Raw genomic sequence first — 12,987 nt, forward strand, 5'->3', positions numbered from 1 at the left:
ATCAGAGCCCAACCATTACAGAACCATGCTAATCTTTGATTTTTATCATGCCAAATGACTACCACTAATGGAGTTTACAAAAGTTCAGAGGTGGTCATGCCCCTGTTGGCTTGTGAGAAGCTCCGCCACTGGAGCCCACCTCGCCCTACCGCTAGATCCAACCTGATTCCGTTGTGAGGTAGTAAAAACCCTATGGTAAGGATGTGTGACATCATAAGAAGGGGTTCGGATTAGGACCCCTAAAGCTAAGAACTTAAAAGACAACTGAAGTTAAACCAATATCAATTTGTACCTAAAACTATGGAATTAAAAGACAACCCAAAATAAGCCCGAGAGTTGAAAGATGTGCTGACTTTGGGCGCTTGGGCTTGCCGAGTGGCAGAGGCTGGGGCTACTATGGTCATGGACTGTTTTATAGTAGAACTAAAAATCGTCAATCCGTGCCAGGCTTTTTAGTAACAGCTACGTATATTATACTTATTGACAATTTCGAAGAAAAATATTGACGTGCACCTCTGCCTTTGACACAGCGATAGTCTGACAGACCAATTGATCCACAGGTCGCAAATGAAGAGAAAAGACCAATCAATCGCTCCATGCTCACCAGAATCCTCTGCAAGGTCTCAGTCTGATACCGTGAAGTTGCAGAATCATCGGCGTGTTCGTTGATTGGTTTGTGGGCTGGTTTGGGCTGGCTAGTGCTAGTGCTGGTTTGTTGTGAGAGGAAAACACTGTTGGCTGGTTGAATAAGCCTGACTGAAACCAACAAGCGAACAGGGTGCATGTCTTCATCTTTCTGCATTTTGGGTCCTCTGTAAATCTGTAACGTTTGGTTCTGACCTCGGGTGTTCATCAACAATCTCATTTTTTGTTCCCTCTATATACAAGACAAAAGACAGGCACGGTAGTGGATATAACATGGCAATCTCCTGTAGCAAATCAGACCAATGCAGATAAACCCCTACGCCTGCATCAGAGTGTACATATTCAGAATTCACAAAAAAAAAAGTGTACATATTCAGGATAGTAGAACAGCACAGAAGACACCATGTAGAAATCAAATCACTATGAAAGAAAATTGAGATGCAGAAATCAAATCGCCAATGAAGCATATTGAGACGCAGAGAAACAAATTATCTGTACAATTTCGTAGCTATATGTTGGTTCCAAGTCAAGCTGGGCCTGGGTAACAGATAGATCACAAAGAGAAAAAGAAACAAGAATTTACTCCGTATATGGCACAGTTAAGCGACACTAATTAAATGATCAACAGTAATAATAACCAAATAGATGAATGCCTCTGCACATTGTTCTTACACAAGATGCTTTGCAATTATGAAAATAAACAAACCAATAATCTGGCAACAAACCCAAGTTATCCAACAGCAACATATTCTAAACACAGTACCTGATTCTTTGTACAGGCACAACATGGTAACATTGGTGTATAAGGTGTGAAAAAAAAGCCACAACACATTCCAGAATCTTTTATTATAATTATTTTTGTGAATAATCACAGCTAAATGAAGCTCACTATCATGTACTGCATCCTAACAAGTATCATCCTCACCAGCCATGGGTACACTACCCAGTCCTACAGTCAAACTCCACTTTACCTCAACCTAACTACCTGTAGTTTCTACAGCAGGATCAATGGCACTACAGCGTACTGCCTACACTTGATCAACTCCACCATAAGGTTTGCTAAAAATGTGGAGGAAACTAGCTGCCTCTCTTATCTGTTGTGGAGATGGGAAGAAATCTTATCACGAATCTCCACGCATGGCACTAACCGAGCATTTGATAGCACTGCTGTCGAAAGATCAAGCAACGAGGCTTGGTAACAACAGCTTGATTCCAAAGGAATGCCATTGTTCTGCCCACTATTTACTGAAGCTGCAGTGCGGCCATTTGCCTGGCGCATCATCCGGTTGATTCCCCTTGCTTTCGCAACACCTAGACAGGCCTTCAGCATCTGACTCATGTAGGCATTCAACCCAGAGTTCAACACATCAGCACACTCTTTGGGCACACTGAGACCTTGAGCCTTCAACTTTTCATCAAGTAGCTTGGACAGCGACTGAGAATCTGGCAGTTCACCATTATTGTAGCACACATCTAAAGCACAAGATGTCGAAGGCTCAGAATTCTGAACCTTTAGAACTCCCAGTGGGGGCCTGATCGGGCTTCGGCTCTGCACACAGACTGGACTACCACGGGCCTGGTCGACCTCCTCGCCATCCTCCACAGAGATAACCTCCTGCAAAGCCTTGCTACCAGCTGACACAAACTCCCCCCCAGTCCCCGGATGACCAAGAGGAGACTTCCCAATCGGGCTCGGCTTATCACCAAACCTCTTAGTCAGGGGCCTCACTCTCCTCACCGGCCGTAAGCCATTGGTGAGTGTCCCATTGGACACCATGCTCGTCTGCGAGTTTCCGGTGGCCGTCTGCATGCTCAGCGGCGGCCCCTCTGACATACACGCGTTGCCGAGGATGGACTGGATGAGGAAATTGTGGAGCTTGATGTTCTCCTTCCCCAATGCAGCAACACAGATCCTTTCAAACTCATCCCTGCCGAGCTGACAGCTCAGGAACTTCTTGAGGCCGCGGAAGTAGAGCTCGGCGCGCTGGGGGCCCAGCCGCTTGACGATCCGCGCCTTGAGCTCGAGCGTGTCGACGCGAGCGAACTTCTTCGACGGCGGCTGCATCTCGGCGGCGGCACAAAATGCAGCCCCGCCGGCCGGACGATCTTCTGGCCGAGCAGCTCCGGGAAGAGCAAACCCTAGAAGACGGCGGCGCCGCCCACGGGCTCCAGCGACCCGCGGCGGCCGAGCTCGCCGCGAGAAGCGAGCTCCGCAGCACGGCCCGAAGCTACCCCCCACCTGCAGGACCAGATCCAGAAGCAGCAATTCAGCACAGAGAGAATCACCTCGGCGCACGCGAACTCGGGAGGTCCGCTCCGCGGCCAAATTCAGCAACGCCGCTGACAGAATCGAGCTCCGAGCAAGCCCGGACGTGGATTCTCCGGTCAAGAGCGAGCAAGCCGCGAATCCCGGCGAGCTCCGACCAAATCCGTGTGGGGAAACCGCGTGGAGCAGCTCGAATTCGGGGCAGCGGTAAAGGAATTTGGGGCGAAACGAAGAGAATTCAAGGGAGACAGCGGGGGACTCACCTCGAGTAGGGTTCCGGCGAGATCGGGCCGCCGCCGGCGAGTCAGAATTGGGGGTGAAAAAACGGAGAAATATTTTTCTCCTTTTTTTTTGCCCGCCGCAATTGGAGTTTTTCCCCCAAATTATTGGTTTGGGACGACGAACAGTGGTGGGTGACGCTATTTGGGGGCGCGTGACCAATTACCTGTCCTTGTGTCAGGTTAATGCCTCACTGGCTGGTGGGTCCCGGACGTCAGGTTCGGTAAGCGCGTAGCGAACTGGGGCCATGTTTAGATTGCAAATTTTTGCAATCTGGACACCGTAGCACGTTTCGTTTATATTTGACAAACTTTGTCCGATCATGAACTAACTAGGCTCAAAAGATTCGTCTCGTGATTTACAACCAAACTGTGTAATTAGTTATTTTTTTACTTATATTTAATGCTTCATACATGCGTCAAAAAATTGATGTGATGGAGAGAGAGTGAAAAAACTTAGGAGTTGCTCTTGCGTCAGCTTGGCGCGTCCGCACGTGCCGTATTAGGCTATTACAGTGGCGCATTAGCCATTCTCAATAAAGAATTTTGTTTTCAAAACTGTTATACATCATATAAAATAAAATATAGATTAAACATCTATTATATAGTTTTGTTCTATTATTTCATATATAAAGCTGATAATCATGTCAAAAGAACTCATTTCTTTTCTTTATTCTTAAAACTGTTATCATATTATTAAACATATTCATGCATATGACATTTATTAGATACAGATGAAACTCATATGAAATTCTCGCCGAGACTGAACTTACCATTCATGAAATATATGTTAAGTAAGTCATCAATGCGTGTTTGCAGCTCTTAGTCGGTTAATCCTTCCACACTTCCACTTCCACCTATGCAAATTTCTGCGACGTGCATTAGTCGTGCACGCAACGAAGTTACAGTGTATACGTGCACCAATTTTCTTCTCTTTCTTGCCGAACGAGAATGCCATTGTGGTACGCTTTACTGACGCAATCGACCAGTCACTCCAACGTTGCTTTTTACAAGAACAAATTACCGAGTTTCACAAGGAAGAAGAATGATCACCTAACACTGTTTCATCTTTCATGAACTATTACACCTCTTACTCCAAGCCAAACAGTACAAAGTACTATAATTTATAAAATTAAATAATTATTATCAAATTAAGTTTTATTAAGTGTATAACTTAGATAGAGATCGAAATAAACTTTACTTTTCTGAAAATAATAGGACATATTTTATAATGTACTCCCTCTATTTTTCAAATTATAAGAGTTTTTAATTTTTTTTTCTAGACATGTATATTTTGATATGCACACTATGTCTAGATACATGGTAAAGTCAATGTATGTAGAAAGACTAAAAACGTCTTATAATTTAGAATTAAATGAGTATTTACTTATTAGAGTCATAAATATTAACGATATCTTCAATAAACTTAGTTGAAATTAATAAACTTTCCCTCGATCACAAATTGTAAGTTATTTTGACTTTTTGGCAGAGTGCTGCTGGTTGGCCGTTATTTTTCTTTAAAAAGTAGATCTACGAGTGACTATGGATAAGTAAAAACTAAATACTATTAGTCTGGCAGCACTCTCTACAGAAAACCTAGTGATGGTTGTGCAATCTTGACTTTTTCCCCATTATTATTCGGGAACTACACTTTTGTGTAATGTAAACTTTGTTAATTACTATTTTGTAAACAAACAGACTGTAATATGTGGCATGCATCCGCTTGCATCACAATTCGGTCTCGGTTCGTCGAGTGTGAAAGTAGTCCGCCCCTTCTTCGGATCACCGATGCTGCTCCTTGTGATTAAAATTGCTGGTTCAGTCACGTGGTCTGTTTTTATGAAGGAGGTGACTGTGACATGGCCAATTGAAGGAACCGGATTGACCAATTGATGTAACCGGATTGGTTCAGTAATGGAACTAATGAAACCGGATTTGCCAATTGATGGAACAGGATTGGTTCAGTACGGTACGGGCCAACAAGTCGTGCTTTGTTTTTTCTAATAATACAGTCGTGCTGTGTTTTTTTAATCTCCGTACCAAACCCTTATCTATGGAATGGGCACGGTCTCGTGCCAGTTTGTTAAACAGAAAGAATTGTGCAGTCTATTGTTTTATCCCTTTATATGCAGATTTTCGATAGAAGTGGACTTAAAAAAACACATGCCTGAATGCCTGATCACCGTCCTCCGAATGTTTTCAGAACTCCACTGCCCATCGCTCAAGCTACAGAAGAACACCTCGGGAGTATTCTAAGTTGAACAATTCACCTAATCAAATGATCTGGCACCGGCAGGAAACAGCCATGCGAAGTCAAATGCTACTCTGTTATTCAGATGAACAATCCACCTAATCAAATGATCGCATTTCTGCAAAGTTACGACACAAATTTTCTGGGTTGGTCAATTTACTGAAGTATGAAGTTGACTCAAGTACAGTACGTACAACCTATCTGTCCTTTGCTGAAAAAATACAGCTTCTTCTCAAACCGACACCTCACCTACATAATATACATTACACTACACTTCAAAAGTCAAAACAAAAACAACTTTGACAATTTCAGTTGAGATCTGTTCTCCCTTTCATGGTTCACTAGTTCAGACTTCTTCTACTCATTGGTCTGCAGTTCTGAATTTTCTGGTGAACACGATCACCTGAGCTCCTCTGAATTCATAATTCACCGTGTATATTCACTGGAATTACTGTACATCGAACGGCAATCGGGTTCATGTACGAATCTTCACTCAACCTTGCTTCCTTCGTCTGCCGATTCGTCCGAGAGCAGCCCGGCGCGGACATCCTCGAGGTCGGCGGCGCCAGGCGCCGTGGTTGATCCGTGGGAGCTGTCAGCCGGAGGCACGGGCGCCAAGAACTCGGCCCATGCGTGCCTCTTGGCGCGCTCCACAACGTAGTACAGCGCGACACCGGCGACGACCACAACGGCATTGATGAGGACGGTCCTAGCCGACGCGAGGCACATGACGGTGGTGATGAGCACGACGGGCGGGGCGCACATGACGGCGGCCCCCGAGGTGCCGACCGGGATCCGGTACGGCCTCGCCAGGTCCGGGTTCTTGAAGCGTAGCTTCACGAAGGCCGCGAACACGGCCAGCATCCCGAGCCCGTAGAGGAAGTTGAGGAACTCGATGATCTCCTGGAAGCTCATGAAGGAGAGGATCACAACCCCGGTCGCTGAGCACAGGATGCTGAACGTCGGCGTCCCGTACTTCGACCTGCGTTCATCAGCACCAATTCACAAAGAGAAGATTCAGACATTGAGTATCTTGTTCGATGGGAAACTTCACATTTCGCTAAAAAGATTGATTTTTTTGTTTCTTTCAGCTCGTAGACGGAGATTTCACCTGCGGGCGAAGATGGCAGGGATCATGCCCATCTCGGCCATGCCGAGTAGCTGGAAGGAGTCGCTGCTCATCTCGGCCTCGAAGAGCCCCATGTTGGACATGGCGGCGGCGGCCTGGATCCACACGCGCAGCCACGGCCCACCGATCCGCTGCCCGACCTCGGAGAAGAAGCCGTCGGTCCACTCGGCCGCCGTCTCCGACGGCAGCGCGCCGGTACCAGCCAGCAGCAGAATGAGGTACGCGCCGACGACGAGCCCGACGGCGCCGAACACCGCCTTGGGGAACGTCTTCCGGGGCTCCTCGACCTCGCCGGCGAGCGTGCTGGCCTTATCCCAGAAGTTGAGGTTCCAGAACATGGAGTTGAAGTACCCGCGGAGGTCGACGGCGCGGGCGTCGATGGCGAGCCAGCGGGACGGGCGGATCTGGGGGGCGGCGAGCACAGTGAGCGCGAGGAACGGGGAGAGCGAGAACGCGGTGAGCGCCAGCGCCGAGAGGCCGACGACGTGTGTTGGGATCAACCCGGCGTAGAACGAGAGAGAAACGCACGGCCGGATCGTGTACAGGAGTAGTTAGTTTCAGTTTCAGTTATTTGCTAAGTTTAGCTAGTGTGCATGCAGCCGCTCGCCGTGCCCGTCATGCGCGCGTAGTTCGCGGCACGTCCCAGCGGCGTGGTGGGATGGCACTTCGTGAGCACGAACGTGCCGCGGTTTTTTCTCTGTAGTTTGTTGTTTATATTCAGTTGATCAATACAGAAAACGCTGCCGCCTTTGCAGCACAAAAAACACCGTGTGTCCACTGAGTATCTCGCGTGCGTTTCTCTCTCGTTCTACGCCGGGTTGATCCCAACATTTGGTACCGGAGCCGGGTTAAGCCGTCGCCATGTCCAAGACTCCACCGAAGGAAACTGGTGATGGCTCCGGCGGGAAGAAAACTCCTGTGCCGTCGCGTTCGCCACCTCCACGACGACAGCGTCGAGGCCGTTCCACTCACCGCTCGCGCACCCGGGACGCCGGGGAGCACATCGTCGAGCGCGTCATCGAGCGGCCGTCGGCGAGCGTCCATTGGCCGATGCTTACCCGGACCAACTACCCGGAGTGGGCGTTGGTTATGGAGGTGAACTTCCAGACAATCCGCGTCTGGGACGTCGTCAACGACGGCATGGAGGATCCCTCTGACGAGGATGAGTACCACGACGACAGGCTGGCGATGTCCGGTCTCCTGCGCTCGGTCCCCTCCGAGCTGTGGAGCGCCCTCGCCCGCAAGCGCACGGTGAAGGAAGCTTGGGACGCGGTCAAGACTCTGCGCATCGGCGACGAGCGCGCGCGCGACGCCAGCGCGCAGCAACTTCGCCGGGAGTTCAACTCCATCTGCTTCAAGGACGGTGAGACGGTTAGCGACTTCGGCATCCGCATCGACGCGCTCGCCACCAACCTCCGCACTCTCGGGGATGACATCACCGACACCGAGGTAGTCAAGAAACTCCTGCAGGTAGTGCCCGAGAACCTCAATCAAGCGGCTGTCTCCATCGAGATGTTCATGGACTTGAACAAGGCCAAGGTGGAGGACGTGATCGGGAGGCTGCACGTCTTCGAGGAGCGCGGCAAGCCGAAGCAGATCACGGACGCCATGGGCCGCCTGATGCTCTGCGAGGAGGACTGGGAGGCCCGACGCAAGGAGCGCCGCGACGAAGGAAACTCCGGCGGCGGCTCTGGATCAGGCAACCGTGGGAAGCGTCAAGGGTGCGGACGCGGGCGCGGCGGCCGCGGCGGCCAGAACGCGGGCACCGGCAAGCCTCCACCCGGCGATCGGTGCAAGAACTGCGGCAAGACTGGCCACTGGGCCAAGGATTGCCACGGGAAGAAGAAGGCGGCGGCCCACATCGCGGAGGCGGAAGCCGATGAGGAGGAGCCGGCACTCATGCTAGCCACGGCGGAACTGGCAGAGGTCAACGTCATCGCACCTGCCAAGGCACCACGCCGCGTCAAGCTGGTCGAGGCCAAGGTCTTCGCCCACCTCGACGAGAAGGCGGACAACGCTGGAGGTCGGTGGGTCCTCGACACAGGAGCCACGAACCACATGACGGGCGTCCGAAGCGCGTTCGCCGAGCTCGACCCCGCCGTGTGCGGGACTGTGCGCTTCGGAGACGGCTCGCTGGTGAACATCGAAGGGCGTGGCACAGTGCTATTCGCCTGCAAGTCCGGCGAGCATCGCGCACTCACCGGCGTGTACTACATCCCGCGTCTCACTGCCAACATCATCAGCATCGGGCAGTTGGACGACACCAGGAGCGAGGTGAACATCAAGAATGGCGTGCTTCGCCTCTACGAGCCTGATCGTCGTCTTCTCGCCAAGGTACGGCGTGCACCGAACCGCCTGTACTATCTCGACATGGAGATCACTCGGCCCGTGTGCCTGGCGGCGTGCAGCAGCGAGCCAACTTGGCTCTGGCACGCGAGGTTTGGCCACCTTAGTTTCCAAGCTCTCCGTCACCTCGGAAAGGAGTCCATGGTACGCGGTCTTCCCCAAGTCGATCGCGTGAACCAGCTCTGCGACGCGTGCCTCGTTGGCAAGCAGAAGAGGGCGTCGTTCCCGCAGCAGTCCTCCTACCGCGCCGACGATCACCTGGAGCTGGTGCACGGCGACATCTATGGACCAATCGAGCCTACTACGCCGGGGGGAAAGAGGTACTTCCTCCTGTTGATCGACGACATGAGTCGCTATATGTGGCTCACCTTGATCACCAGCAAGGATGAGGCGGCTACCGCCATCAAGAAGTTCAAGGCCCGTGCCGAGCTGGAGAGCGGACGCAAGCTCAAGGCGCTCCGGACTGATCGGGGTGGTGAATTCACCTCGATTGAGTTCGGGGAGTACATGGCGGACCATGGCGTGCATCGCCAACTGACAGCCCCCCTACTCGCCGCAACAAAACGGGGTTGTCGAACGCCGTAATCAGACTATGGTTGCCACAGCCCGGAGCATGATGAAGGCCAAAGGAGTCCCGGGGAGGTTCTGGGGTGAAGCCGTGCACACTGCGGTTTACCTCCTGAATTGCTCTCCAACGAAGGCCCTGTCCGGTGTCACCCCATACCAGGCTTGGCATGGCAAGCAGCCTTCTGTCCATCACCTGAGGACCTTCGGTTGCATTGGCCATGTCAAGGACGTGCGGCCCCATCTCAAGAAGCTTGCTGATCGGTCCACTCCGATGGTCCTGCTCGGCTACAAAGAAGGAAGCAAGGCGTATCGCCTGTATGATCCAGTTGGTGAGCGAGTGCACGTGTCGCGCAACGTCGTGTTCGACGAGAGCGCAAGCTGGAGCTGGGACACGGCATCGACGTCGTCTGCTGGTGGTGAGCCATTCACTGTAGAATACATGACCATGCCGGTCGGTGGTGGGGTGCCGGAGCCTACTACGACACCAACTTCTCTAGGTACAGCACCGGCAACACCTCCACCTGCATCGCCGGCGCCTGCCACGCCACCTCCACCATCTCCACATGATGGCATTGAGTTCACGACGCTGCCGACGTTTGACGACGCGCTCGACGCAGACGTGGACGATGACGATGTCCAGCGCTACCGCCTCGTCGACAACATCATCGGCGACGACACACCACCTGGTCAAGCTCCTCGCATCCTTGACTTTGATGAAGTTCATGCAGTCACCGCCGAGGAGCCTAGCTCATACACGGAGGCGGAGAATGCCCCCGAGTGGCAGGACGCCATGAAGTAGGAGATGGACGGGATCACCACCAACGAGACTTGGAGTCTCACCAAGCTCCCTGGCGGTCACCGTGCCATTGGCCTCAAGTGGGTCTATAAGGTGAAACGGAACCAGCGGGGCGCCGTCGTCCGTCACAAGGCGCGTCTGGTGGCAAAGGGCTACGTCCAGCGCCAAGGGGTGGACTTCGAGGAGGTGTTCACGCCGGTGGCGCGCCTCGAGTCCGTGCGGCTCATGATCGCCATTGCCGCGCACTGGAACTGGCCGGTCCATCACATGGACGTGAAATCGGCGTTCCTCAATGGAGAGCTCAAGGAGGAAGTGTACGTTGCTCAACCGCCGGGCTTCGTCGATAAGAACCACCCCGGCAAGGTGCTGCGCCTTCACAAGGCGCTGTACGGACTACGTCAAGCTCCTCGCTCCTAGAACACCAAGCTCGACGCGACGCTGCTCTCCCTCGGCTTCAGGCGCAGCGAGAACGAACATGGCGTCTACACGTGCGGCAAGGCCCAGAGGAGGTTGATTGTCGGCGTATATGTCGATGATCTGATCATCACGGGCGGTGATCCTGGCGAGCTTCAGAAGTTCAAGGAGGACATGAAGAGGAGGTTCCAGATGAGCGACCTTGGCACCTTGTCCTACTACCTCGGCATCGAGGTGGTTCAGGCGCCATCAGGGATCACCATCTCCCAGGAGCGCTATGCCTAGAAGCTGTTGGAGCGAGCAGGCATGCTCGGCTGCAACCCGAGCGCGACGCCGATGGAGCCTCGCCTCAAGCTACTGAAGGAGAGCATAGCCCCACCTGTTGATGCTACGGCTTACCGGAGTATTGTGGGAGGTCTCAGGTACCTGCTGCACACGCGTCCGGACTTGTCGTTCAGCGTTGGCTACGTGAGCAGGTTTATGGAGGTGCCGACGAAGGAGCACCAGGCTGCTGTCAAGCGCATACTACGCTATGTGGCAGGGACAGCAGCGCTGGGCATTCACTACAAGCGGGGCGACAAAAAGAAGCTGCCGCTGCTGCACGGATACAGTGACAGCGACCTCGCCGGAGACGTCAACGATCGCAAGAGCACCGGCGGGGTCATCTACTTCATCGGCGACGGGCCAGTTTCATGGCAATCATGCAAGCAGAAGGTGGTGGCCCTCTCGTCGTGTGAAGCGGAGTACATCGCGGCAGCGACAGTGACCTGCCAAGGCGTCTGGTTGGCTCGCCTCTTCGCCGACCTGCTCGATGTCGAGGTCAGCGCACCAGTGCTGAGGGTGGACAACAAGTCTGCCATCTCTCTGATCAAGAATCCTGTGCACCATGACCGGACCAAGCACATAGATGTGAAATACCACTATGTCCGAGAGTGCGCAGAGCGTGGCTTGATCGATGTGTAGTTCATCGGAACAGCGGAGCAGCTCGGTGACATTCTCACGAAGGCACTTGGGCGCTAGAAGTTCGAAGAGTTGCGCAGCAAGATCGGCCTCGCCAAGCTTCGTCTCCCGGCAGCAGGACTTAGGGGGTGATTTGTTGGATAAGTCTTGCGCCGGATCGTGTACAGGAGTAGTTAGTTTTAGTTTCAGTTATTTGCTAAGTTTAGCTAGTGTGCATGCAGCCGCTCGCCGTGCTCGTCATGCGCGCGTAGTTCGCGGCACGTCCCAGCGTGGTGGGATGGCACTTCGTGAGCACGAACGTGCCGCGGTTTTCTCTCTGTAGTTTGTTGTTTATATTCAGTTGATCAATACAGAAAACGCTGCCGCCTTTGCAGCACAAAAAACACCATGTGTCCACTGAGTATCTCGCGTGCGTTTCTCTCTCGTTCTACGCCGGGTTGATCCCAACAACGTGGAGCCCGCGGTAGTTGAGGTAGGTGAGCGCGGCCGTGAGCGCGAGGACCGCCAGCGAGCGCACCGGCTGCGGCAGCGCCAGCCCGCCGCCGGAGCGGAGGTAGTCGAGGTAGAGCACCGGGTAGAGCGCGTTGTCGAGCGTCCCCGACGCCCACTTGGAGAACCCGACGAGGAACGCCGCGTCGGGGCCAAAGGCGGCGGACACCCAGGCGACGTACCCGGCATTGGTGGGGAACGCGGAGGCGAGCTCGGCGGTGACCAGCGCCTCCGGGAGCGACCAGAGGACCGGGAGGATCAGGAAGCCGAGGATCGGGAGCAGCGCGCCGCCGCCTGCGCGGACCGAGTCCTCGATGCTGAAGGGGCCCCCCGAGACGTCGTAGAAAATGAGCGCGATGAGGGGGAGCACCGTCAGCCACGGCGCCGGGGGATCGACGACGGCCGCCGCGCCGGTCATCGGGTCAACGGCCTCCGTGGCCGGCGCCACGCGCGCACAGAGAGGAATTGACAAGTCAGCGAGTTTGTGGTGTTCCTGATTGCCTGGTTGGGGTAGAGAGGACGGGTTGCTGGGAGAGATATTATGGGAGTTTGTTTGGTGGATGACAGGTGGGGCCCGACATCTGGTCCGGCGAGTTGGGGATTCTGTGATGCAGCAAGCGGCACGTTAAGTTGCAACTGGGAACGGAAAAAGAAATCGGTCATGTGCGAATGGGCCAAGTGGGGACGACCTGGAGGTGGCCCACATGTCGGTCAGTGTGAGTCTTCAGGTGCCTGATGCTGATGGTGCGACTACCGACTACGTGTATATATAGAGTAGATATAAGCAAATTGTCGTTGCCGATGTTTGTGGGTTTCGGTGGGCGGCTGTGGAATGTGGATACAGGA

The 12,987-nt window shown here is 53.3% G+C and overlaps 2 protein-coding genes across 2 annotated transcripts; both read right to left on the minus strand.

The window, feature by feature from the left end:
* Nucleotides 1-1,285: 1,285 nt before the first annotated feature.
* On the minus strand, nucleotides 1,286-3,323 carry LOC136504886 (uncharacterized). Its single transcript, XM_066499923.1, has 2 exons — nucleotides 3,175-3,323; nucleotides 1,286-2,884 (listed from the first exon to the last, which is right to left on the minus strand). Exon 2 carries the CDS (start codon nucleotides 2,708-2,710, stop codon nucleotides 1,736-1,738), a length of 975 nt encoding a protein of 324 aa, XP_066356020.1. The 5' UTR covers nucleotides 2,711-2,884; nucleotides 3,175-3,323; the 3' UTR covers nucleotides 1,286-1,735.
* A 2,212-nt stretch (nucleotides 3,324-5,535) lies between these two features.
* LOC136504506 (probable polyamine transporter At3g19553) lies at nucleotides 5,536-12,672 on the minus strand. The gene is made up of 3 exons (XM_066499444.1): nucleotides 12,108-12,672; nucleotides 6,552-7,058; nucleotides 5,536-6,422 (listed from the first exon to the last, which is right to left on the minus strand). Exons 1-3 carry the CDS (start codon nucleotides 12,557-12,559, stop codon nucleotides 5,930-5,932), a joined length of 1,452 nt encoding a protein of 483 aa, XP_066355541.1. The 5' UTR covers nucleotides 12,560-12,672; the 3' UTR covers nucleotides 5,536-5,929.
* Nucleotides 12,673-12,987: the final 315 nt, after the last annotated feature.

The sequence above is a fragment of the Miscanthus floridulus genome, chromosome 14 (genome assembly GCF_019320115.1).
Source record: "Miscanthus floridulus cultivar M001 chromosome 14, ASM1932011v1, whole genome shotgun sequence".
Classification (NCBI taxonomy): Eukaryota; Viridiplantae; Streptophyta; class Magnoliopsida; order Poales; family Poaceae; genus Miscanthus; species Miscanthus floridulus.

Bases quoted from the DNA above. Each gene is read 5' to 3' on its own strand.
- LOC136504506 (XM_066499444.1), bottom strand. From the start codon at position 12,559: ATGACCGGCGCGGCGGCCGTCGTCGATCCCCCGGCGCCGTGGCTGACG. The intron at 7,059-12,107 runs CCACGTTGTTGG...GTTGATCCCAAC, and splicing joins TACCTCAACTACCGCGGGCT to ACACGTCGTCGGCCTCTCGG. The intron at 6,423-6,551 runs GTGAAATCTCCG...TGATGAACGCAG, and splicing joins CCTGCCATCTTCGCCCGCAG to GTCGAAGTACGGGACGCCGA.
- LOC136504886 (XM_066499923.1), bottom strand. From the start codon at position 2,710: ATGCAGCCGCCGTCGAAGAAGTTCGCTCGCGTCGACACGCTCGAGCTC.